The 27,896-nt window shown below is 39.3% G+C and overlaps 1 protein-coding gene across 2 annotated transcripts in view; it reads right to left on the bottom strand.

Moving 5' to 3' along the window:
* Nucleotides 1-572: 572 nt before the first annotated feature.
* rpa1 (replication protein A1) overlaps nucleotides 573-27,896 on the bottom strand; it is a 33,760-nt gene continuing 6,436 nt past the window's right edge. For both annotated transcript variants that reach the window (XM_085430420.1, XM_085430419.1), the window contains exons 8-17: nucleotides 26,724-26,826; nucleotides 26,515-26,583; nucleotides 25,990-26,182; nucleotides 23,807-23,943; nucleotides 21,535-21,683; nucleotides 10,475-10,604; nucleotides 6,193-6,369; nucleotides 4,991-5,098; nucleotides 4,614-4,700; nucleotides 573-1,327 (exon numbers count right to left, since the gene is read on the bottom strand). In XM_085430420.1, the coding sequence (XP_085286546.1) occupies nucleotides 1,220-1,327; nucleotides 4,614-4,700; nucleotides 4,991-5,098; nucleotides 6,193-6,369; nucleotides 10,475-10,604; nucleotides 21,535-21,683; nucleotides 23,807-23,943; nucleotides 25,990-26,182; nucleotides 26,515-26,583; nucleotides 26,724-26,826 (1,261 nt within the window). In that variant the 3' untranslated portion in view covers nucleotides 573-1,219. The remainder of the gene's footprint in view (nucleotides 1,328-4,613; nucleotides 4,701-4,990; nucleotides 5,099-6,192; nucleotides 6,370-10,474; nucleotides 10,605-21,534; nucleotides 21,684-23,806; nucleotides 23,944-25,989; nucleotides 26,183-26,514; nucleotides 26,584-26,723; nucleotides 26,827-27,896) is intronic.

Consider the following 27,896-nt stretch of genomic DNA (forward strand, 5'->3'; position numbering starts at 1 on the left):
ACATCTAGAAAAGCACTAATAACTGAAATGAAAAGGAAGAGAGGTTTTTTTTGTTTGTTTGTTTGTTTGTTTTTTAAAAGGCTACCTGGAAAGAAATGGAGGGGTCTGGTTATAGTAAACCTAATCCATGTCTCCAAGCATGTTTCCCCTCCAAGTAAAACTTACCTTTCCTTACCATTTAAAGACAGGTCGAATCCATTTCAACACACTACAGGCAACAGAAACGATCAACAGAAACTAGATGTTATCACAAGAAAAATGGGAAGGTGCAGCCTCACTGATGTTCTGCTTTAATAGAACATGAAAGTGAAGTTTGCAGGGAATCTGTTGCACATCTGAGCAAAACCTTTGGAGATTGAGGGCATTGTGCACCAGCTCTCGCATAAATCCCCTGAATGCACACTGGGGGCGGGGGGCGCACACATTATTGATGTTTACTATTTTTTTAAAAAAAAAACAAATTAAAAAAAAACGAGAAAAATGGGGGGGGGGGGGGGGGTTCAGCCCAGGATCAGGTGTTCCAAGCACTATTGTTTTGCATTAATTATGCACAATACTTAACAGGAATACACTTTTTTTTTTTTAACGTGATTACAAATATCTTTATTCCGACTGATAATTATCACAAATAAACAAAACTACAGAATCTGTGAAACACACAGTGGACACAAATATGTCTCTACTTAACACAAAACAGAACGTAGTACATTTCCCATTAGGCCCACACTGTACATGTGTGTATGTGCTTATGTTTGCAAGTATGTGAGAGTCGGAGGAGGAAAAAATAAAATAAAAAAAAGAAAGAGTGGGAAAGCAAATGGTCTTATCTGGCATGCGCAGGTCCAGCCCTGCCATTCTAAGTGCACGTCAGAGGGTGAAAAGGAGTGCTTGCTACTTTGCTGGTTTTCTGCTTAAAAGCAGCTACCATCTCCACATGACCACAGTATACACATAAACAGGTGGCTTACTTAAGACAGACACTGTGGTGATTTCTTCTTTTGTGCCTTACTGACCCACTCTCTCTTCTGACTTCATATAATAACAAAAAAAGAAAAGATCCTTTTTATATGATCATGACAAAAGGACAAAGAGTACCAAAAGATCATTTTGACCTAGCTGATTGGCAAGCAAAAACTACAACACAGTGACAGCCTTTTTTTTGTACAGAAAATGAAAGATTTGCAAGGACAAACAAAACTAGAACACTTGTCAAAGGTTCCTAGTGGTTAGCCGCCAGTTTCCTTATGTTCAGGATCAACCTCTTGCTATACTCTTTATGATCAACAGGCTTTACATCCATCACTGTAGCTTTAATCCTCGATTCATCCTGTCAGAAAGAAAATGACATTCATATGAGAAATGGCATAAAAAAAAAATCAAGTCCAACAGATAGATGTATGTACGTATACACACATATATATATATATATATATATCTCCATTTCTCTATATCATATATAGATATCCATCTATACAACAAAGACAGACAGATCAATATATATCTGTCTCTATCGATATAGATAGATATATCTCCAAATGGCTGTATAAATATATAGAGCCATTTGGACTTTGGCATTTATCCCATGGTAAATGTTTTCAACAAGATTTTGCTAACGACTAAAAATCATTATGTAATATAATTAATTACCAATGAAAGACAGAGTCGAACATTTAAAGCCTTAGACGTCTCCATAGCTGTCTAGACAGGGGAAGGCCGTTCTACCAGGGCTATTACTCTCTGCATTTAAACAGTGGTTACACTCCTTTTGTCTCCGCTGATCATCTGTTGCTTAAGTGGGTGAAAAGTAAACCATTTTTCTTTGGATATGAACCCAATTCTTTAAGAAAAAATAAATCCTTTTAGATCTTAATGCTTGGTTTTTTTTGTAAGTGAAATATGCAGACAAATATAAAGCGACCTCAAACTGCTCAAATTTAATCATATGAATGGAAACTGATGTTAGAATCAGGGCAGAAGACCTAGGGGAGCCCTGCACGGTGCACATTTTAGCACAGGAAGGCCAAATTTCACAAATGCTAAAAGCAAGAAGTTCAGATATAAATATGGGTGTTTTATTTAATTATCACGAAAAGTAAAGTTCATCAATTAAACACAAAGCAGTTGTACCAGTTCTGCCTAAACTGTAACAAAAATTGAAGGCTAATGAACACACTCCACGTATCCCACATAAAAAGGTGGACACAGCTTTCCACTCTTAAAACCAATGCAAAGTGTGTAAAACCTTCACTCTCTCCAAAAACCAGCAGGGGCGACTCATCTGGCTAGGAGAAAAGTCATGTACTGTGAAGAGATTACTATAGGAGAACAAGTGCACTGCTCACCTACAACCCCAGTAAACGCTTTCCTAGAAAGACTTCAGTCCTATTTATTACAACATTATGCTCTTTTTGTCCCCATAAGAGTCACGTAGTCTCACATAGTGCAAGACTGGGCAATTCATTTGCTTTACTCCAGGGCTACTTTGTGATTGGCAAGTTTTTACTATGTGCATGCAATGTCCCTCAGGTGACAGACTGAACTTCAACTACCAACAGTTGACATCATGGTAGATATGTCCTTTTATATACAGTCTGTTTATCCTGGGAGTGTTATACCAGTAGTTCCTTCCAGACTGGAAAATGGATGAGTGCAACTCATCCAGTTTGGAGTGGTGGAGTAAAAAGCCTGCTGTGCTGAGACCAATCAGTGCCAGAAACCACTTTGCTCCCCTCTAAACTCACACCCCTCACCTTTCACTAAAGCCCCAAAGTGTGTGATAAGAGAGGACCACATCCCATCAGACAGAACTCATGAGGGCAAAATAAGGGAGATATCCCTTCAAATCCAGCTATTTCTATTTAAAACTGGAATAGTAGTGATCAATGTGGGAGAAAAGCTACAATAAAAACTCTAGAGCTACTTGGTTCCAGGCAAGTAAAAGGTCAAGTACTGACTTGAAATATTTATGAGGTCAAATAAACAATTGATCAAAGTATTTAATCTACAGATTTACATTAAATTAAATTATGCATAACATTTTTTGCATGATAAATATAATTAAGAAGTTTCACCAATTAATCATAGTATTACACAGCCCCCATACTGCGCTTAAAAGGACAATAATATCATTTATTTAAGACCTTATGCATAGAAATGTAGTTCAATGAGATTAATAATGGCAACCTCAGGTTTTGACTTTGACACCAGCAACATCCCACAACCCTGTCTTTGTTTTTTATTTTAGTATGAGTTTCATTCTAATTTGAGTTTGTTCGCATCGTTAATTCCAAACATATCTCCTTCACACTCTGTTTTAACTGTACAACCATTAAATAGTGTGATAATCAGAGAAGGCGCTCTACTTTGTTGTACATATACATTTTAAAAAAAAATTTTTTTTGTACCAGTTAAAAAAAATTAAAATAAAAGGAGAAAGATGTAATAAAAAAAATAGCAATAAAATGGGAAAGGATTTCCTACAGTATGAGATGAAACTTTTCATTTTCTTTAACCAGCATTATAAAATACAAAGGATATGATGGCAACGATACTTAATAAGTCCTTAATTGCTGAAACAATCCAATAATTATCTAAATTGCCAGTGCTTGATTACCTTCTTAAGTTTAATTTGAATAATTGCACTGCATCGCATCTGTGTATTTGGCTAAAAATGTGATGGATTCTATTCTAACATGTGATATAGCTAGACTGACCTTTAAATGTGCTGATGGTGTGTTTCACTGTCTTACTGGCATTACAGAAGGTAATTTTATTACACTCCTTACGGGGGAACTTCATTCAGTTAAAACGAAGAGTGTAATTCCCTAAAATATTCTGATGATGCTCTTTAGAGGGGTCCGGTCAATATGCAAGTCACACTGTGTTACAGCGGACTGTTATCAACTGTTAAGAACCTGCTTTGTCCCACATCAAGCCTATAAATCAAAGTACACAACAATGTGTGAGAGCATGACACAATGGCTGGATTGTAGCGCTGAGAAGTAGAAAATAAACTCAAAGAGGGGTTGCAGGTGTCTCTGTTGAAGGAATATGGGGTTTGGAGACAGAAGCCAATACATGCTTGTAGCAGTGCCATTGGCAGTTAGGATGCTGAGCTGAATGTGACAGACACAGTGGCCCTTTTTTGTGTGTTGAAGGCGGATGCAGTCTCTGGCTTGGCTCCAGACTTCCTGCTCAGAGTCCCAGCCCAATCAATTCTTTTATGTGCTTCCCTCAAAACAAACCTCTATCTGTGTGGCCTACAGGAAATACTGACCGCAGCTAATCTGTGTGTGCATCCTTCACAAAGCCACTGAAAATGAGCAGCATCCCAGGACAAACACTGACGGCTTCTCTTTTTTTTTTTTTTAAAGACGCAGTTCTGCCAGTCAAAATGGGAAAACTCTCCCATGTTAAAAAGAAGAACAACAAAAACAACCAGAACCTCTTATGTTCCCGCTGTGAAGTTTCAGTAGTTCAGGGACGCAGAGACACGGCCTCATTTTTCTCAAGATTTCTTTTTTTCTCTCTAAATGCATGTGGTCTGTCTGACACTGTGCTGCAGCGACAAAACCCTGGGCATTTTTTCACACTACCACAAAATTTTTACTTACATTATACGTTTCCAGCTTCACTCTGTTGCGGAAGACAAAAGTGTTGAAGTTGGCATGCTGGAAGACCTCATCGAAGGCAGCTTCATTCTGAATTTTAATTAAAAGTTCAGATATAATCCTTTAATCAAAAGCCAGTTTCATCAAACAGTCTTGAGTGCAAAGGAAAGTAAGTGTCTGACAAAACAAACAAACAAAAAGCTTTGATTTTTCTAAGTAATTATAAATAGAAGAAACAAAGCACCACAGGTTTCAGACATATTTGCATTTGTCTACAGAAACGTATGTGTGTGCATGTTTGGGGAGCATGAAGCTTAAAGTTTAGCTCTGCCCTGGTTGTTCCCTGAGGAAAGTATTACATTCAGCAGAGAAAGCCTCACCGAGTCCTTGAGCTGCCCCAGGTAAGCTGCATTCTGGCCCAGGATAGCCTCTGCACTCTCCTGGAAGCAAGTCACCCACTGGTTGTCCCCATAATCTGCAATGTTGGCCTGACGGATAATAAAGGGGGAAAAAAAAAGTTAAATGCATAAACAACTATTGACCAGAGTAGCCTGGCTTATATCAAACAAACACCCTTTCACAAAATGTAACAGTTAGTGGATAGCCTATGTACTCCCGGCAAGTGTGACACAAACACAAAAGCGCGCGCGCACACAGGTTAAGCTAAAGCTTGAGCATAATAATAATAATAATAATAATAATAATAATAATTATAAGTCAACTGGTGAGTGGTACGAAACAAAACCAGCCTATTTCAGATGCATGCCTCTCACTGCTTGTTGCTCACCGAGTTTGTCTTTTATACTTAAAAATGCAGTTTGTTTGCATTCATGTCTGTGTTTTGTGTAAAATGGTAATGCCGACGGGAAAGCTGCTGCAATTAACCCAACGTAACTAACCACGCAAAATGGGAATACAACATGTGTCTTCATTACACTGCGTCACAGAAACTGCAGAATAGGATTTATACATCTCTAAATTTAATCACAAAGAGCAGATTGGGAATATGTTTAAACACAGAGAGAGCCATAAAAGGGGTGGATTGGATTGAGCCCCAGGATATAATAGGCAATATAAAGGTAGGGATGGGCTTTTTTTTTTTTTTTTTTTTTTTTTTTTTTTTTTAAAAAGCTACAACATTTTCGCTGGAAGCAATTTGATTGTTCTTTGAAGCTCGCTTTCAAATGACTGTGCACAGTTGTGGCAGACTTGTGACGTGCTAGTTTTAGTTAGTGGACTTCATATTAGACCTGATTTAATACATTTTTTTGCAGTCGAGCTACAGATAGACCTTCGTGACAGTTGCAGCAGTCTTTTGCATTGCACTGTTCTCCTCCTTGTACATGACATGTAATTTACAAAATCTTCACCAATCTGATGCCTGGTAGTTTATTAGATGTATTATTAGATTATTTATTAGACGTATTAGAAGAATCATTGACTCAGGATTCAACGAAAACGATCTTTCAATGTGTGCATGGGCATATATGTTTCTGCAAGTGGATGCCATCGCTTAAAAAGAAAAAGAAAGAAAGAAAAGACTGCCAGAAGCTTTTCGGGGGACCCACGCTGAATCACTTACAGAGAGGATGAGGCGGTACTTGAAGTTGGGGAATTCCTTGTCACACTTCTCACACCGAAACATGCCATTCTGCTGGTCAACCACTTTTTTGTTGCAGTCTTGGCTCGGGCAGGCCTGATAAAGACAGTTTTCCTTGCGCAGAAACACAATCGTAGCTACGCAGGTGTAGTAGTCAGCCTAAACAAAAGACCCAAAAAAAAAAGTATAAACATTGTAACTGTGACATACTCATCACGTCTCACTCTCATGACCTTTATGTTGTGGATGTTGACTAATGCAAACCAAAATAGAAACAGGATAAAATTAATATTAAGATGGCCAGTGATATATGCGAATAGTCAGAAATAAACTTATTATCATTTAAGGAGCAGATGCATAACCAACACTGCCAACCAGAATGCTAATGGCAACACAAATGCCAACTATTGAGGGAGCTGCTGCTTTTCCACGGATTCAAACTTGAGAAACATGCTGCATGTAAACAGCTTCCAGGAAGTTTTCTTTGTTGTCATGGAAAACATCAACCAAGTGACATTTGCCATAGTCGATGGAAACAAATCTCCTGACAGTTCTAGTTTCTAGTTGTCCTTTTATTCTCCGTCTTTGTTGCAGTCCAAAAGCTGACTGTTTTTGGAGAGTCTCCCACCTCATACTAACCTCAGAATAGCCTGTCATAACATAAGTCTGGCTTTTCTATGGTTTGATGAAGGATGAATAACTGTGCCTTGGCAAAGCAACTGACCTTCCATGTCTGATAATGTTCAAGTCAGATGTCAGAAAACCATGAAAATGTCTGTAATAACTTGGTTAACTTAAATACAAACAAGAGCAAAGTGCAATAAAAATATGATTTTTAAACTGCTCTTCTGTTCATACTGACCATGGCTATTACATGACATACAATCACCTCAATTAACTTCCAGCTCAAGGACAATTGTTACTTAATGTCACTTGCCCTTAGGAATGAGGTAAATGACAGGGAGAAAATACGGGGGAAACAAATCTTGTTTCAACACACAGCAAATGTCTAAGCTTTCTTTTTTTAAACCCTTGACTATTTTGATTGAGCAAAAATATAACCCTGACACCAACCTCTACTAGTTTTCCAAGAGCTCCAATTAATCAAGTAAATACCTCTTTAATTAACGTGTGACAGACCAGTAGGAACAGGGCAGAAGAACTTGTTTTTTTGGCCCTGTCACTGGCTTTTACAAATGGGATGTCAAGCCAACAAGTGGAGGGTGACCACTTGCTGTCAGAAAGGGCAGAGGGGCAATGTGGAAACTTGAGGTTGTGGCACACAAAGACTTTGTGACGGCAACAATTAATTGCAACAAAGTTCTCTGGGTGCGGCCTTGAAAGCCTGACCCCATGCCCTTATGTATAGGATGCCTCAGAGGGTTAAAGACCGGACAAACCTCATTTGTCAAAACAGAGCCTCATCATGTGCCCAAAAGAAATTCACCTGAAATTGGCTGAATATGTGTGTTAAAAATGTTAGAAAGATTAAATCCATCAACAAGTTGCGTTGATGGACGAAGAAGAAGGAACAGATACTTTCAGCTGCACCCTTAATCACAAGGGGTCACCACAGTAAGTAGCTCCTCATGTTTTGGCAGATCCTCAATGCCCTTCCAGACAGGACACAAAAGGGATCTCGTCTCCTACTGGGATCGAACCGGAGCTCTTCTGCTTGTGAGGCAAATGTGTAAACCACTGCTAACCAATAGCGTTATTTGTAATTTGAAATCATTCATCTCAGCACAGTAGATGTTTGACGGGGGTTACTAATTGACTTATGCTCACTATTTAAAACACAATTACTCCTTAAACAAAGTATATTTTATTTAACAGTCTCACTCCTGTACTTTGTCTGAAGCATTTCCTTGCTTTCCTAAGCTTCCACGTAGCCAGAATATCAATCCTTACAGTCTCAAACTTGTTCTCATTGATCCCCTCATAACTGCTTGCATCTATTAATTGTCCCAGTTTTATGGGGCGTTTTCATCATACTGTGATGATTACTAATGTGTTAAATTATGTTAAACTACACAAATTAAGATCTCGGCACAGGTCACATTATCCATTTTGGAGAATTTATACACCTCACTGAGCTCCATTTCCCTCAACAGCACTGATGAAAAAAACGAGGAAATTGAACATATATTACTTTACCTATTTGAGGGCAAGGAATTACATTACAAATGGGCAAAGAATAAAGCCAATGTAGAATCTAATCAGCACTAGAATTAAATGTGACTTTCACCAAGAACATACAACAGGGCTATGGAGGAGACACCCACAAGGCAATGTATTATATTGCATTAGGATTAGGAACTTTTGTAGGATTCGGTTTTAAGCGCACATACAGTGGGGCAAAAAAGTATTTAGTCAGCCACCGATTGTGCAAGTTCCCCCACTTAAAATCATGACAGAGGTCAGTAATTTGCACCAGAGGTACACTTCAACTGTGAGAGACAGAATGTGAAAAAAAAAAAAAATCCATGAATCCACATGGTAGGATTTGTAAAGAATTTATTCGTAAATCAGGGTGGAAAATAAGTATTTGGTCAATAACAAAAATACAACTCAATACTTTGTAACATAACCTTTGTTGGCAATAACAGAGGTCAAACGTTTACTATAGGTCTTTACCAGGTTTGCACACACAGTAGCTGGTATTTTGGCCCATTCCTCCATGCAGATCTTCTCGAGAGCAGTGATGTTTTGGGGCTGTCGCCGAGCAACACGGACTTTCAACTCCCGCCACAGATTTTCTATGGGGTTGAGGTCTGGAGACTGGCTAGGCCACTCCAGGACTTTCAAATGCTTCTTACGGAGCCACTCCTTTGTTGCACGGGCGGTGTGTTTTGGATCATTGTCATGTTGGAAGACCCAGCCTCGTTTCATCTTCAAAGTTCTCACTGATGGAAGGAGGTTTTGGCTCAAAATCTCACGATACATGGCCCCATTCATTCTGTCCTTAACACGGATCAGTCGTCCTGTCCCCTTGGCAGAAAAACAGCCCCATAGCATGATGTTTCCACCCCCATGCTTCACAGTAGGTATGGTGTTCTTGGGATGCAACTCAGTATTCTTCTTCCTCCAAACACGACGAGTTGAGTTTATACCAAAAAGTTCTACTTTGGTTTCATCTGACCACATGACATTCTCCCAATCCTCTGCTGTATCATCCATGTGCTCTCTGGCAAACTTCAGACGGGCCTGGACATGCACTGGCTTCAGCAGCGGAACACGTCTGGCACTGCGGGATTTGATCCCCTGCCGTTGTAGTGTGTTACTGATGGTGACCTTTGTTACTTTGGTCCCAGCGCTCTGCAGGTCATTCACCAGGTCCCCCCGTGTGGTTCTGGGATCTTTGCTCACCGTTCTCATGATCATTTTGACCCCACGGGATGAGATCTTGCGTGGAGCCCCAGATCGAGGGAGATTATCAGTGGTCTTGTATGTCTTCCATTTTCTGATGATTGCTCCCACAGTTGATTTTTTCACACCAAGCTGCTTGCCTATTGTAGATTCACTCTTCCCAGTCTGGTGCAGGTCTACAATACTTTTCCTGGTGTCCTTCGAAAGCTCTTTGGTCTTGGCCATGGCGGAGTTTGGAGTCTGACTGTTTGAGGCTGTGGACAGGTGTCTTTTATACAGATGATGAGTTCAAACAGGTGCCATTCATACAGGTAACGAGTGGGGGACAGAAAAGCTTCTTACAGAAGACGTTACAGGTCTGTGAGAGCCAGAGATTTTCCTTGTTTGAGGTGACCAAATACTTATTTTCCACCCTAATTTACGAATAAATTCTTTACAAATCCTACCATGTGGATTCATGGATTTTTTTTTCACATTCTGTCTCTCACAGTTGAAGTGTACCTCTGGTGCAAATTACTGACCTCTGTCATGATTTTAAGTGGGGGAACTTGCACAATCGGTGGCTGACTAAATACTTTTTTGCCCCACTGTACGTGTTGGTGCAGTGCTTTTATACAACGCCGATTCCAAAGCCTTTTTGCTTCAGGTTTGCAAAGCAGAGCTAGAAGTAAAAGCTACAATACAGAAGCCTATACAGAAATGCAGCATGCACCTTGGATTTTTAATAACAAATGCATTTTGACTGCGAGCATTTCATATTTATTGTTTGGGATTCAACAGCGGCCTTTCAGTGTGTCCTTGAATATCTTCAAAGAGGCAACCTTGAATAACAATATTGGGGTTACCATATCTTTAATGTTCAAGCGTGTCAACACAAAGCCGTGCGTGTGTGTACCTTGTCTCCGTGTCCCAGATGCTCAGTCTTAACGTCAGATAGAGACTTCCAGTTGGTGTTTCCTCCCCCGCTGCCACCTTTCACCTCTGTCAGAGACTGTCCATCCATAGCGTGCCCCTCCTTGTCATACCTGTGTAGAATACAGCAAATACCAGTTGCTGCTGATTTGACCCGAATAAATGGTTTTATTACTGATTAAGCTCTCGATTATTCTTTAGTTAATTGTTTGGACTACAAATTTGCAAAAGTGATTAAAATGTGTATTGCTCATTTTGTCAGACTAATAGTTCAAAGCCAACGCATTTTAAATTCACTCACAAAGGACCAAGACAAACAAAGCATTTTCACATTTGACAAACAAATATTTCCAGTTTAAATAAAAATGGCTTATTTGATTATGTAAATAGCTGTCATTAAATTTTCTGTCACTGATTTTATGATAAAAGCTGTGTTAAGTATATCTTTTTATTACATTCACTAGATTCCTGAATTATATGACAGTAAAAGTAAAAGAAAAACTATAATTGATAATATCAGAGCTCATATTTTATTCTATGCAATTCTCTCTAATGGACAGTTTGATCACTCCACTAATACATCAAAGGCGTTTACCCCTAAGCTGGAAAGCATTTTTACAGTTTGAAATGGGAGCGGCGCATTTTTTACAGATTCTAAAAACGTCAGTGCCGTGACAAGGGGTTGAGCATCTTTTCAGCACTGGGCATTTGCCGTTTTTTCTGATTTCCAATAGCCAAAATATTTTCAGCTTTCACAGTGGAGGACTGGCAGGACACATTCAATACCAACCAACCATCACATCACACTTGTAAAGGTGCTGAATAACAGTCAAAAAGTTAATACTGCTAGTGCAGAGTCTCCAAGGGACTCTCAGGCATTCCCAACCAGGCTTTTTCATAAGAGCACTTTCAGCTGTGGGGGAAGGGGGGAAAAAAAAAAAAAAAAAAAAAAAAAAAAAAAAATATAACCTTTGGTCTACACACCAAATAAGGAATCATAGGGGTCTTTACAACAGTCTTCAGCCTGAAAAGTGACATAATTTGTAGTGCTTTATAAGATTTTTGTGTAGCTCCCTCTGGAGGCATGAAAAGCTTTATACATATGCAGTTATGGAAAAACATGTTGATGTGTACAATCTGTGGTCTTCCCTTAAGTAAATGCACCATGGTAAGTTGATAAAATTATATGTAACATATTTCGACTCGTCACAACACTGCTGTGCAGAAGCCCACTTATAGACTGCAACATTCATTTTAACACATCCCAACCCAGGCAGGAGGCACAATACGCTGCTGTTCACATGACTATCAACAGACTGCAGGCTGTCTATTTAACAGTTGAGTTTAAAAAAATAAAAATAAAAAAAAAAATAAAAAATTGTTGTGCAGAGAATCCGTTTGTGTTTGTCAAAGCAGGGACGGCTCATCTGAGGGGAAGGCAGGCTGAGAGGCTTGTGAAATGAATCAACAGCAGAGGGACTGATGAGCTGGCCAGGGTCAGGGCTGTTACGGTGATATCAGAAACCCATTTTCATCTAGTGTTCCCAGTAATTCAGGGAAGACAATGAAAAAGAAAAAAAAAAAAAAAAAAAGGGGGGGGGGGGAGATAGCAGTTTAAAACGGTCACCAAGATCAATACAGCTTCGTAATCTGTTGGCCACAAGGCAGAGCAGCGTACAATGGCAAGGCCGGGTTGTAAATACAGGGAGAACTTGCTGTGCTCCTGACAAGCATGGCTAATAGAAAATATCCCCATTAACATTTTACACTGCGGCCCAAGCGAAACACAGGTTGTCGATTTCCAGCTCCTCCTAACAAATGTAAACAATTCCCTAAAGTGGCACCAATTTCCTCACCAGTGTACCCAATTCTGTCTGCATCCAATCAGGAGCTTCCCCTGACCAATCAAATGACAAAACAGATGGCATTCCTTGGCATGGATTAATGTCTCTAAAGAAATTATCGCCAGAGAAGGCAAATGCACAATATTTAAGAAAAGAAAAAACTGCAGAATAGCAAGACTTCACATGGCTTCTCTGGTAACCTGATAGACAAATACCCAGAAGAAAATAGTGACTGAGTTCATTTTAAAAAAGAAAATCTGCTGCAGGAAACAGAAATGGCTCACAAAAAGTAGTGGTTGTGATAAAGAAGACAAAAAGAGGGCAAATTCGGTCTGGCAGAAAATGTGCAACAGATGTGGAGCAGGGAAATTATTTTACTGCTATTGTTAAATAATTGTCATCAGTACCATTGCATTAAGAATATAATCTGCAGCATGGATATTGCATTCAGAGGTTTAAACAGTGTCTCTTTCAGAAAGACTGAGTTGCAGGCTGACAGGAAGTTGTATGCAGAAGTGGAAGTTATTTTGAGCCGCAGGCTAAGACGAGGCTTTAACAATGTAACAGATAGCTTTAAGAAGGCCTTAAGCAGTTATGACTATTTCATACACAATGCATATCTGTGCTTATTAAAGAGTTGGAGCTCGGTCAATTAATTGGGGGTCGGAAGCTTTGTTCGGCGCGATGTTCGGACAATCTATTGTGCAAGTGACTTGGAGCCATAGAAGGAATCGCAATACATGCTTACAAAACACTTATATCAGGTCATTTTATATTAAGGTTTAAGTAGAGGTCCTTGATTAAAACATTTATTTAGTAGAAGACATACACATAGTCTCAGTGAGCCTCTGGTCTGGTAAAAGGTCAGAAGTGCAACAGGTGAATTGAGAAAGAGCATTTGAGGACGAGACACAGACAGTAGGTGAAGAGGTGACACAAAGAGCATGTGAGGTCGTGACACACACACATATGAGTTAAATTTATTTAGAGAAGAGGTTACTCATGTCTGGCTATAACTGCAAAAGTGTCTCGGTAAAAGAGGAACAAGACAAGAACGGAAAGTACCAGCCATGAAAATAGAAGATGATCTTCTGGGTGAAAAGCCATTGTTGGTGTTGATCTGATCTATGTATAAAATGTATCTGTGACGCATGAAGGGGCGTCAGTAAATCAAACCCTGATGCTATAAAATATCTGTTTATGCTTTGATTAAGTCGAGGACTACTGGCTGTCTGCGTACAGAGTGTCTTCCCACACGTGTGTTCATTAAAATCATTGTTTGACCAAAGAGCTTCTGGACCAAGAGTGGTTTGTACTCTCCCTCCTCAATTTTGAACCTTAACACAGACAAGTGAGAGTGGAAAGATCCAGGCCTGGAGCAGAGTGGTTTCAGTAAGACAAGAACACCATGATATCTGGCTGGAGGTTGGCAGACGCATGAATGTGCATAACACAGACATGTCAAGTGTCACTGTACAGGAATGGGGACATGTCAGATAAAGGGACATGAAGTAATGGTGGAAGACTAAGCTCCAGCCTAGGGCTGCCACGATTACGTCGACTATCAAAATTGTTGACGACTAATTTAATAGTTGACGCGTCGTTTGAAGCTTTGTAAGATCCCAAAAGACACAGGAATAAATAGTAGAATTTAAGAGTGTAATAACGGACTGAAACAGAAGATGGCAGCACTGCATGTACAAGGATGCCAGCTGCCGTTAAACCCCAAAGAAGAAGAAGCAGTGTCCGGTATCGTAGCTGTGTCCAAATTCGGGAACCGCATCCTCCTGTGCCCACATTTGTAGGCCGATTACGTTACAGCGACACGACAAAGACTGTCCAAATTCGAAGACTCCGACAAATGCGCCTTTCATTTCCCCAGATTTGAAGGATGGGTCCGGGTGTATACTTCGTGGCCCAACCTATCCCAGAATTCATAGCACGGCCCAGCTCAGTTTCCAACAATGGCGGCAACTAGTTAGTTTTAATATTACTCTTATTATTCTTTCTGGGTCACAAAATAAACATTTAACTTATTTTCAGGAGAGAATGTAGCTGTGTAAACCTCAAATATCTGCTCAGTTTATCAAGACACCACATATTTTCAAAAGCGCTCCAACGTTTTCGAAGACGTCTGTTATCCAACAGCTCGATAGCTAGCCGGGGTTCAAGGCTCACTAGAGCCGGTGAGAACACCGGACTCCCGGCAAATCGTTTTAAAACCCACCACGGTCTTTCGCTACTCAGGTTAAACATGATATATAAGTCACTTAGATAACTTAAAAATTTTATTGTTTGGCTTTTTTCAGTATTTTATTTGTTCCTGAGTAAATCGGTTTGGCTTTTTACACAGCTGAATAAACGTCAAGCAGACAACTGATTATCAGAAGTGTGAGATGCTCGAGAATATACTCCAGTGTCCCGTTATATTTTAGATAGCAAGGAGCAGACGGCTGAGTTTATTAAACTCACAGATCACAATCTGCAAATTTCATTAAAATTTAATAAACTATCATCTTGTCTTTATTTTTAGTTAGCACATACCTTAAACACTTAAAGCTGTAACCTAATGATAGTTATATAAGAACAGATGCTGCTGGTGCAATAAGCTGTACATTGTACGTCCAAGCAACATATTTTACTTTTTTTTTTCTAAATCAAATCAATACAGCACAGTTAAAGATTATGGTAACATAACAGTCAATTCAATGATAGATCATGTTCTCCCCACAACTGTGCTCAAATTTGTTTGCATCTTAGCTGGCCTAATTACATATGCGCTATGCACAAATCCATATGCTGTAGTCACAATATGCAAGACAGAAAATGTCAGTTTGGACTGTGACTAAATGAGCTGATGACGAATGTCTGAGGTTGACAGCTTAGAAAAAAAAAAAAAAAAAAAGAAAAAAAAAAAAAAAAAGAGTATAAACCTGACAAAAGTGTCAGAACAGGGACTACACCACCTGACATTTTAGGAAAAGACAGGAAGGCGATCTAAATGTGCTGTTGCCACCTAATGGACAACCAAAACTTCACATTTAGATACAAAAAAATGCTAATGTGAAGTCTGATTCTGGAGATTCCTGCAAAGGGCGTAGGCCTTCACTCTGATGTCTCAGAACAAGGTACAAACATCTAAGACTAACAGAAGGCCAAGAATATTAGTGCTGGATTGTTACCAAAATAAATGAATTCTCCAGCAAGGTCATGAAATGTTTTAACAGGGATATTTTTTTGGTCTTTTTAATCACCAATAGAGTTTAGAAGAAACAGCTGCAATTCAGCTTTAATTCAAAGGGTTAACCAAAATATATGAAACCCTCTGTTACCATAAGAAATTAATATAATCATAAATAAACTACTCAATTTCAGTACTTTGTCAAGAGTCATTTGCAGGCAATGCAAATGACTCTGTAGTCATTTGCACTCTGTTGCCTGTAGTCAATAACATGTCAACATCAAAGGATGGGTTTGCTTTGTGATGCTTCGCCAGGGTTTTCACTGTAGTGGTCTTCATGTGTTTTTGCTGTGTATTGGTCTTTCTGCCCAATGCTGCTTGACTGGTCTGAGATTATAGACCAGTATATAAAGGATGGATGTAGCCACAGTGCCATCACCCACTGGTTTGGACTCTGCTTTAAAGGAGCTTATCCGACTCACAATTCATCACAATTCTAAGGTTATTTCCCATAAAATGGCCCAATCTGGGTGAAGACCAATTACTTAAGTAAGTAAGATTAAATTCTGACCAATACTTTGGAGATGCTGTGATTCTTGGGAATTATAGACAGCTGGAAACCTCGTCATCGCAAAAATGCCGCTTTAGACCAAATAAGCTTACAGTGAACACTTTTTTTGTCATAATGCATTTTTATTTTATTTAGATTTATATAACTTAACTTATTGAAGCACTTAACTTTTCGCCTGTTACTAACAAACTATTCCCCAAAATCTTGTCATATAAACTGTTCACAGAGATACGTAAACAGCATGTTCTTGTTAGTTTTAAGTAAGCTAATATAATAGTAGCATTTTATTGAAAAAAAAAAAGTTGTCTGTGGTAGACTGTAAATGTGAATTTTAATGCCTTAAACTTGGGCATTTTAACATGGGACTATGGGGATTCAGCTTCAAGTGGCCACTAGAGGGTAGAGCTGGGCGATAGAATGATAACGATATGTATCGCGATATAACTTTTACTCGATAGAGAAATTAAGCTATCGCGATAGACCTCGCCGCTCTTGTCCTCTTTAAAAAAAAAAAAAAAAAAAAAAAAAAAAAAAAAAGGTCAGCCAATCCAAATTAAGTAGCGTAGAGCCGAACCAATCACAGCCGCAGCGTCACGTCGCGTGACTTGTTACATACAGCACAAGTGCCAAGCGCACGTGTGTTTGTTTGGGAAGCAGCCAGCAGGTAATGGAGGAAATGAGTGTGCCGACTAGAAAAATCAACCGAGCGTGACCGAAGAGAAAACAGATGATGGTTCCAATGCCGGAGAGATTGTCGAACAGAAGAGCCATAGAAGTTCCGTAGTGTGAAGGTATTTCGGCTATTTCAAGTCTGACAAAAAACAGAGTAGCGTGCACTGTAAATTGTGCCGAAAGCAAGTCTGGAAATACAATAAACTGGTGCATGCGTCACACTGTGCGCCACGTTATTGTTTCGGTGAAATGAATTTCTACAATACTGTTAATTCTACTCTCTGCAGTGTTTAAATGCTTACATATACACACAGTTACTGTCCCTCCACATATACGACTCGGTTCTGCTTCTATGCCCCAGCTTTGTTTACTTTTTCCCACCGAGGCTTCTAGACTTCTGATTGGCCAACCTTTCTGCACGGTTAGGAATCTAGCGCCACCTGCTGCTTTGGCATGTTCATAGCAGCGTTTTCCTTCATTTCTGCCTTTATGTGTGGACGGGATTATTTTTTAAAACGAAAACTCTCCGTTTTCAAAAATACCCGTGTACGTGTGGACGTAGCCTCAGTCTCTGACTGGAAGCGCTAATTCGTCATTCGGCTTTTGTCAGACTAAAGTAACTGTTAAAACTGTTTGAAAAGCTCAGCTATACAACAAGGAGAGATTGAGAATTTCCTTTTAGTTCTCAGTTTATTTGATATTGACAAAAGTTAGTCAATTTTGTCTCTTCTTCTGTAAAACAAACTAAGATTTATTTTTAGAATTAATATTTTGTTTCTATGTGGAATTGACAATTTAGTCTGTTTCGTTTGTTCTATTTTGAAACTTAAACGCTTTAGCGGCTGCCTTTTGTGTAGTTTGCAATATTTGCCTTTATTTATCTGAAAAAGTCTCATGTTCCTTAAGTACATCTACCCTGTTGAATTTATTATGGGAAATAAATATTTAAATAAAAACAAGCTGCTGATTATTTCACATTTTACTTGTGAGCAACGGCACATTTAAATCTTACAAATATAGTTATTTGGCTTATATCGTGATAGATATCGTTATCGCCTGAAATGAAAAAAACATATCGTGATATGAAAAAATCTCATATCGCCCAGCTCTACTAGAGGGGCTGTGATTTTTGGCACTGCATGTTGGCTTCATTTTTCAGTCCTGGAGATTTCTGCTTTGTTGCGACTTCAAAAGCTCTTAGGTTATGTTAACATTACTTTTTGAGTTAATGCCCATCTGTAATGAGCAGACAGTGGATCTTTATATACTTCATACTTCTAAGGCATTTGGTCTTCTGTTACATCACTGAGAAACACTAGTGACCCTAGTCCCACAGGAAACCAAACATTCCCATGCATCTCACTGCTCTACCATGTTTTACAGAAGATGCTGTGCACATTAGATCGTGAGCACTTCCAGGTCCTCTTCATAGTCTTGTACCATCATTCTGGTTTAAGACAATTCTAGTTTATTTAAAGCAGTCTTACCTGACCTTACTGTTACCAAATTGATGACTGGTTTCGATCTTGTGAAATGTTTTTATTTGTATGAGGTCTTCTATTTATAAGTAGCCTACTGTTATGAAGATAAAGTGTTCTGTGTTCACCACTGTTGTCCTCACTGTAGACATTGAGGGGCCAAAATAAACATATTTGCTGGTAAGCCTGGCAAAGTCTACTTGACTGTCAATTTGGTAGCTGTCTTGCCAGATCTCTCCCGAGTTTGACTTTTTTGGGCTCACTGTAACACAGCTTGGAACACATGGAATAAAATCTAGTCCTTTTACATGTTTAATGAAGGAACACACCAAACTTGCCTATAAATGGCCTTTGTAACAGTTGTCCAATTACTTTTGGTCACCTGAAAACCCTAAGGTTTCTCATTAAAGAACTTTAATTGCTTAACTTGTCATCTAATTGGGATGTGAATGCCCTTAAATTCAAGCTTAAAGTCATCTGTACTTCAAGCTCAGATCCTTTATGTAACTAGCTTGAATGTATTTTGGTAAACATGGAAAATAAAAACTGTCAATATTCAAATACATATGCCCTAAACTGTATTTTTGCCTCTCCCAGATTAATTAGTGTGCCAAAGGAATGCTACTCAGCTTTCTATATAAGACCACTGGCAAGCACTGAGCAGCACTGCTAATATGCTGCATGAGTTTGAGACAACAGCTCACCAAGGATAGACTATTCATTTGAGAAGGTCCCAAAGGTCTGCGCCAAAACACAATCAAATTAAGATGCCTCTGCAGGAGTAAAACAATGATGTTTCAGCAGCCTTGGCACATTTAAAAGATTTTTTTTTTTGGCTGATGGAGAGAACACTTTGGATTCTCTTCTGTGCGAGATTAGAAAAAACAATTATCAAAAGATTAATTTAGAGTTTAATTGTTTTTCCTTCCCTTATCTCTGTTTGTGAATTTCATGTCTCAGCTTACAGAAAGAGAGAGAAACACAGTCTGTAACCATGGCCCAAGTTTATCAACAGCACAAAATCCATGTTACACGTTTCACAGCAATCAGTGGTACAAGAGAGAGAAATTTCTTCTCGTGTTACCTAGATATAATTTTGGATATAGCCTTTACAAATATATCATATAACTATAACAAGCAATTATTTTCATCTTCACAGCTTTAGACAGTTAAGGCTACATTTTCAGATAAGCTATGTAATGGTACTGTCTACCAATGCTTGTCAATGCTTTTCATTTGACAAATGAGTCAGGATTGGCATTTTCCATTCGTGAGAAGGGAAGAGAGAATGTAGTAAGTGTATAAAGTCTGCTGCAAGGGTCTGGAAATGCGATTAAGGACTTCATGGTGTACAAGTAAAAGAAAGCGTAGGACCCCAAAGTGGTCCTGATGATGCTCAACTTCAGAGAAGTTCAGTGTAGTTGGCATTCTGAGAAATGAGATCTAAAATATTCAGAGAAGCCAGCGGCTGTTCAAAAACTATCATAAAGAAATTACCATCACCCTATACATTAGATTAAAAAGCCACTTTGAGCATAATTTATCGTCTGCTGCCTTCTCACCTGCAAAGGAGAGTCACATTTCACTGCTCCGATTATGCAGATCAGGTCCCGAGTATAAATACCCAGTCACATTTTATAAGGCAGAAGAAAAGATTACGCCGACTTGTCACAAAATAAATTTCAACTGTTTAGTGTCTTATTTCTTAGCGTAGAGCAGACACTGGTATTGGAAGGTAAATAAACAAAACCCTTTGGATACAATCGATTGGCCCTCCACTCACAAACATAGACATTTGCCTTCATGTCAGTGAGGAGGGGTCAGACACAGCCTGCTTAAGCAGGATCAATACAGAGGACAGATCCATTAGTGCGCCACAGTGCAAGAGTAAGGTTAAGTACCACCCTCTTTAGTCCATGTGAGGACTGCCTCATGTATCAATCATGTGCCAATCGAAACAAACTAACGCGCAGCCTATAAAAATACTACCCACCTCACGTCTCACACAAAGTGCACGGCTATTTCAGGTCATGTTGAACACTAGGGGATAATTGAAAACCTGGCACATAATGCAAAAAAATAATAATAATAATAATAATAATAATAATATTTAAAAAAAAAATGTTGTAAACTTGTCAGCATACTCAAAGGAGCTTGGAAAGAAAAGCGTCTGGACTTCTTTAAGTTGCTTGAAGACGTTTCACCTCTCATCCGAGAAGCTTCTTCAGTTCTAAGGTCAAATGGTGGAGAGTCCCAGATTTAAACCTAGTGGGAGTGTCCCCCCACAGAGGGACAAAAGGACCCCCTGATGATCCTCTAATCGCCTGAGCCAAGGTGTGAAAACGGGTGTGGGTCCCAATCAGCCAGAGTTTCGGGTGTGTTCATTGTGAAACCTGGCCCCACCTTATACCTACACCCAGTTTCACACCTTGGCTCAGGCGATTAGAGGATCATCAGGGGGTCCTTTTGTCCCTCTGTGGGGGGATACTCCCACTAGGTTTAAATCTGGGACTCTCCACCATTTGACCTTAGAACTGAAGAAGCTTCTCGGATGAGAGGTGAAACGTCTTCAAGCAACTTAAAGAAGTCCAGACGCTTTTCTTTCCAAGCTCCTTTGACTACGATGACCTGGATGACTGAGAACCTTCACAGACATATTGTCAGCATACTGTTCTATAACTCAGCATCCACCTCTTAATAAATTCAGCTAAGCGTCAACACACATGACCACATGTACAGAAAGAGCCATGAAGACACACTTTATGGCTAATTTCCACATAACTGTATGTGTTCAAGTGAAAACACACACAAACAACATACATATACACACACCATAGCCACGCAAACACACGCACACAGCAAGAGAAAAAAATATGCTACAATCAACATAATCACACAGAAATGAGTCGGGATTTCGTTTCTTCTGAAAGGCGATTAGAAGAGCAAAAGACACATTTTCATAGATTAAATGTGATTTTCATTTTTATCTAATGCTTCACTGAAGCAACCCCCAAATTGTGGCTAATGGGGGAAAGCTAATCTTGATAATGAGAATCAGTGTATGTACTCTTACAACTTGGGAAATGCAAGCTGCCTTTTAAATCCTTAGAGTTCTTTATTTGTAACCAATATCTGCATCTATGAAGCAGTCTTTAAGTTTGTGAAAAAAATAAGTAAAGCCTTATGGCAATAAATATATACCAGATTTTACACTTGCTGTAAAGCCACTTTGTATGATTGCAAGAACACATGAGCAATTTCTACACTGCATTATCTATGAAACTCGAGCCTACTTACCAGCCTCTGAGCTTATATGCCTCAGGGATGTCTGGGTTGATCATAAGAGTACTGCTGAAGGATGCAGAGAGTGACCGGCCTCCAAAGTCTGAAAGCTTTGCCCCCTTAATGGCAACGACAGGTTGGCTAGATCCGTCAAACTTTTCTGCCTATGAAAAGAAAGAAATACAATATTTAATTTGCTTTCTCCTTCATTTTTGCAAACTGACAACATCAGATATACGTGTTTTTGGACAAAGAGATCTTTTATGGTTTTAAATAAATATGGGCAGAGGTTCATCAAAAGATTTAGAAAATCCCTGTCCACAAAGGACAAGGCAGAAAATCAATATTGGATGCTCATGATCTTCAGGCCGGCGGCACCACATTAAAAACAGGCATGAGACTGTCATGGAAATTACTCCATAGGCTCAGGAACACTTCCTCAAATCATTGTCTGTGAACAGTTTGCCATGCCATTTACAAATTCAGGTTAAAAGCTCTCTCGCGAAGAAGAAGCCATTTGTGAACATTCAGAAACACTGCTGTCTTCTCTGGGCCAAAGCTCATTTAAAATGGACCGAGACAAACAGGGAAGCTGTTCTGTGGTCAGAAGAATATAAACTGGAAATTCTTTTTGTAAAACATGCATGCTGTGTCACTGGACTAAAGGGGAGAAGAACCATCCAGCTTGTTATCAGCTCTTAGATCAAAAACCTGCACCTCTGAATGTATAGGGGTGTACGGGTGCCTGTGGAATTGGCAGCTTGCACGTCTGGGAGGACGCCATCAATGCTGAAAGGTACATACAGGATTTAGAGCAACATATGTGCTATATATGTTGTTGTTTTTTGGGGGTTTTTTTTGCATATTTTAGCAAGACTAGGCTAAAACACACTGCAGATATTACAACAGCATGGCTTCATAGCAGAAAAAGGTTGGTGTTGAGCTGGCCTGCCTGCAATACACATATTTCACCAACTGAAAACATTTGAAGCATCATAAAACGAAAAGTACAACAAAGAAGACCCAGGACTGTCAAGCAGCTAGAGTCCTATATTAGACAAACACGGGACAACGATTCTCTCCCAAAGGTCCAACAGCTGGTCTCAGTTCTGAGACTGTGGTGTTGTTAAAAAAAAGAAAGGACACTACACAGTGGTAAACATGGCCCTGTGTCAAGATGTTGAGTTATACTGATGCTATCAAATTCAAAATGACTCCCCCCCCCCCACCTAATCTATCAGTTTGAACATTTGATTATGAGACTTGCATATAATTTTATGTATGTTTTTAATCTACATTTTACACAGCACCCCCACTTTATATTTTTATCGTTTTGGTTATGTGGTTTCATTTTGGATTCAATTAGTTTTGCCATAACTTTAAATTGTTTTTGCCTTAAAACTAGAAACTAAGGATTACAAGAGGTCTGATTTCCCCCAGTAGTGGCAGCAGCAGGGTAAAAAAAAAAGTAAATAAATAAAAATCAAATGTCAAACATATTTTGCCTTCTAACAAGATAAAACTATAAACACACTTGCTGTTCAGCTCATAAAACCAAAGAAAGAAGAGCAGCGCAACAGTAAAGCTTTCATATATTGGGGGAAATATTTCCAACACTTGATTTTTGGCAAATCTATTGTTCTTTATAAACTATACATCTTGTGCAGTTCTCTGAATCCCTCTGGAGAAAGTGTAAATGTCGAACAAATACAGGGAACATTGCTTCTTGTCTGGAGGAAAAGAATTGGTGGTGAACTCAGCGCAGTCCCTCTGAGCCACAGGTAAAAATCAACTGCAAGAGCACGCTTACTTTATCACACAGTGACAGGAAATGTAGTCAATAACTTCAAATCTATCGCCTTCTATCACGCAACACGCACACTGTTAAATCAGTGCTCAGAGCTGTTCACCTGTGACCACCGAGTGCACTGAAGAACCTTTTTCATTCAACGCCTTTCTGACATAATTCTAACCAAAAACTAAGGATTAAAAGCTGCACACAAGGATGATTTAGCGTAGGCATTTGCTTTACAAGTCACTGGGCTCTAGCTTTAGACCAGTATCTATCATTTACACCAACTACTTTTATCCCTCCTACGTAGAATAAAACCATCTGCTTAAATTTAGTTCAGGTAATAATTAATTTTTGGAAAGAAAATTGTTCTGAGAAGAAAGCTTTAACATGTTGATGCACTGAAAACCTGTTAATGACTTTCACCACTTATTTGAAAAGTCTAGACACACGTTCCATTACACATTTTGTACTTTTTGTCAAGTCCATACTCACTTCCTCTCCCCACAGTGTGACAGTCACCACCTTCCCAGACATATCCATCAGACTGAGTGTTCTCTTAGACACTTCACGGTTGGACTTGGTTGTCAGGCGGGATATGTCGTCCACACTCTTGCACACTCCAATTACATCTGAAAAAAGGATATACAAAGCAGAGAGCATTTGTTTTTCTATTCCGCATCCTTGTGATTCACAGCCTACAGCAGAGTTACAAGTATCTAGCACAAAACACAAAAACAACAACACACAAACAAATAAATACTGTGTCTGATTTGTTTTTTTCCCCATACACAATTACATCCACACACAGGTCATTCCATGTCCCACAGCTTACGGCACAAATTGGCAGTTGGCGATTCATTCAAGACGTCAGAGGCCAGCATGCCAGGAACTTGCATCCATAATATTGGAGAGAAATCAGTAAAGGGCTTTAACTGACTAACGCAATCAAGCACAGTAAACCGGCATCTCCATCAGCAGTCATTTTTAAACTCCAACTCTGAGCCACCGAGGATTTTAAACACATTTAACCACTACAAAACTTCTTGATGCTACCTAGCAGGCAGAAGAGAGGTTACTCAAAAAGCAATTTCCATTGAAAGAATTACAAGCCAGCTTCTTATTACCGCCTCACTTTACCTATGACAGCAGGTTCTCATTTTCTTACCATAGGGCCCAAAGTCAATCTGCACTACAGGCCATTACTGTCATCAGGTTTATTAATACCACTTTTATCTGTCTGCTCATATAGTGTAATTACCTCAACCTCCCAGCATATCCAGTTCGACTTTCCAATTCAGACTTTATTCTCACCTTATGATCACTTATTATTGGGCGCTCGGGAACGCCTCTGTTGGAGCTGGGCTCAGAACACCGGCTGGTTGATTTGTGCTTTTTGTAATACACAGTAGTTAAGAGAAATGTAATGCGTTTAGGCCTCATAGTCACCTGCAGTTTGGTGAACAGTTTGCTCACCGATTGAAAATTACATTATCGCTCCCCTGTGCACTGCGTTATGCAATTCTGCTCTATTGTTCCGGTTACATAAGGCAACATCAGAATTAATGTCTCATGAAATAGATTGGGGAAACATGGCTACCATTTAAAAATATCATCCTCCTAAAGTACTTCGGTATAAGGGGGTGTAAAATGTCAATCGCAACGATTTAGATATGCCCATTCTGAATAATCAAGCTTATACCAAATGGTTCCCCAATATCAAAAATCAAATGATTTAAAAATAATGTAAAAAATTATTGCATGTGTTCTTAGAAACATGCTCTCTTTCATGACAGGTGTAGCAAGCTGTATGCAATATTTTGTACTTTAAGATGAAAAATGTCAGCATAGTGTAGGATTTCTTTTCAGAATTAATTTTAGCCAGTTGAGACTTTCCGAAATCTTTTAATGAAAAAAAAATCCTGATGTACCTTTACGATTTTTTGCTGCACTGATTATTGTGCTTCTCTTAATTACCGACTGCTTGATTGCGCAGCCAATTCCTAGGTGAGGTTGTGTCTCTCTCTGTCACAAACCATTTGTCTGATGAAAGTCTTGCACCAATACAAATTAATTCATTGCATGTTAGATTATGTCTCCAACGTCTGAGGTACTCAGACACACATGACACACCTCTCTCATGTGATAGATGTCCAGTTTTTTTTTTCTCTGTACTTTTTGGGGAACATGTTGGAAGGATTAAGAGGCTTTAATGAAATGAATGGATATTGTCTGACGAGAAGACTTGGTGAACAGATCGGCCTTTGCCATATATTTATGAGGACTACAGGCTAAATTTTTATGTTTATACAGCCCGTCTTCTTAACAGTATTGCACTTTGAGAGTTTCAACCTGCCAGCTTCACTCACTGGACTTTGCAAATACCCACAAACACACTGACAAATAAAAACATAAACTGTCACAAGTCTAATTTTCAGCAGGAAAACCAGACTTGAGTTTTTTGCTGATAATATTTCAGGAATATGCAAAGGCACTTTTGATTTCTTTTTCACACAAAGTGCCATTTATTTGCAGTTAAAGGCTGCAGGCTGTTTATCAGTTCACCTCTCAAAATAAACTGTGCGAACAAAAGAAAGAACTGACACAGTTATGTGGGACCTTAAAGACACATGCTGGGTTCAGAAATTCCTGTCTAGATTGTTACTTCTACTCCTTACCAACAATAGCATCTTTGTCTCTGTTCTCCAGGTCACCGATAGAGACAAAGTCACATTGCACCATGGGAACGTCACAGCTGTCCTCACAGGGGATAATGGTGGACTCGCCATTGAGTGTCATCTCATAGTCATTCTTTACTGATGTGTACTGCTTGTTGGCGAGCTTAAGGGAGCCCTTGGAGATGTAGTAGACCTGGCCCACACAGATGGATGAACCACATGTTAATCAGAGATCTGGGTAGCATTTCACCTGACTGAATGGTGCAAACAAGATAGGACTTCAGGCAGTCAGTGGGAGGGGGAGAGGTGATCAACAAAGGCTGGCAGATGATCATAAGCAGCTTATTGTATGGGTACAGTGCAGCCAGATGACTCATTCATAGTCTCTGTGGTTTTAACTCACAAAGTACTGGCAGCTGTTGATAGCACAATCTACAGCCAAATCAGTCTTTGACGGCGCAGTAAAAGGCGGTTTTGGCATAATAATTAGGACATATTGAATCATTATCTGAAGGAACATCTCACCTTGCCAGCCTCAATAAGACTGTAGAACTTGTCCACTTCTTGGTTGAAACCAGTCACTCGTATCTCTCCCTGTGGAAAAATATAAATATTTAATTTAAAACAAAAAACATATGTCCAAATGGTTTCTAAATCAGGAGATGTTTGGTGGGGTTTTTTTTGTTTGTTTTTTTAAACACAAAAATTAACAGTCAGAGTACAAATACACTTACACTCTCATCAACAATCTCCATGGAGAATAGCTTGCCATCCCCCCGAGAGTTGCTCCACGTACGAATGGAGCTCTTGTTGGTCACACGAGCGCGGATCGTCCACCTATTACAAAAAAAAAATAAAAATCTGAGCTTATCATTTCTGCATTCTTCATTTTTCGGGCACCTTATGAGCCCAGATGTCAGCTCCACACACATGTAGGGATTCATGCACTTGGTATTGTGACCTTTTAAACATCTGCCCCCTAGAAGACCTTTGCATAAATATCACTGAGCAATAACATCATTAAACCCGTTTAATTTACTTGCTTCTTTTGCAACAGGTTTTTCACAGACATTTTGATTACCATTTAGAAAGAAAATAACAGATGTACTTTAATTAGCCTAATATTAAGTTAATTGTGCCAGCAGTATGAGCTCTGCACTGGCATTCCTCTGTAAGATTTGGTCGATGGTTAGTAGTGCCTGTGTTGGTTGTTGGAAAGGCTTGTGCAGTCTAACATGCATACATTCATATTGGGTTGTAGTCTCCTTGATCCATTTTAAGACTGAAACTGACCTTCCAAAAAGTTTTCCAAACACGTGTTCCATGCAACACTGTCGTTACACTGTAGAGCCTGACCAAGTCTTGGCTATTTGACATTTGCGTGTCACAGAATTGTGAACCTTAGAGTCATAATTACTTCCATCAGTCATGGCACCACAGCTGAAGCGATCAGCGAGAAGGGCCCCAGGATATGTCCAGAGTTTCCACCAATCACCATCGACACCCACGGCAAGTCCCCCTTCGTACCGAGCCCCGCAAAGCCACCCCTCAGATCCCATCCTTATTCCAAAGTTATGGATCTGGAATTCCATTGTCAGTATAGTGGTACAGTGGTTAGCACTGCTGCCCCAGGGCAGCGAGGGTCCTGGGTATAAATTCAAGGAAACTGCATGTTCTTCTGTTCAAGTGGATTCTTTCCGGTTACACAGTCCAAAGACAGTGTGATAAACACGGGTTTGGCTATTTTAAATTGGCCACCAATAACTATGATAATTAAGGACTGAATTAAGGATTGAAATGTAATTGTAGTTTATACCTTCTACTTTATTTAGGGTTTAGCAAAAATACTGCAATAATGTTTAGGAATTATCGGGTTCAAAATTACTGGATTAATGACTCAAAAGCAG

Source organism: Copadichromis virginalis, linkage group LG14, assembly GCF_057382275.1.
Source record: "Copadichromis virginalis isolate Kocher_CV1m ecotype Utaka linkage group LG14, C_Virginalis_male_GT1.1, whole genome shotgun sequence".
Classification (NCBI taxonomy): Eukaryota; Metazoa; Chordata; class Actinopteri; order Cichliformes; family Cichlidae; genus Copadichromis; species Copadichromis virginalis.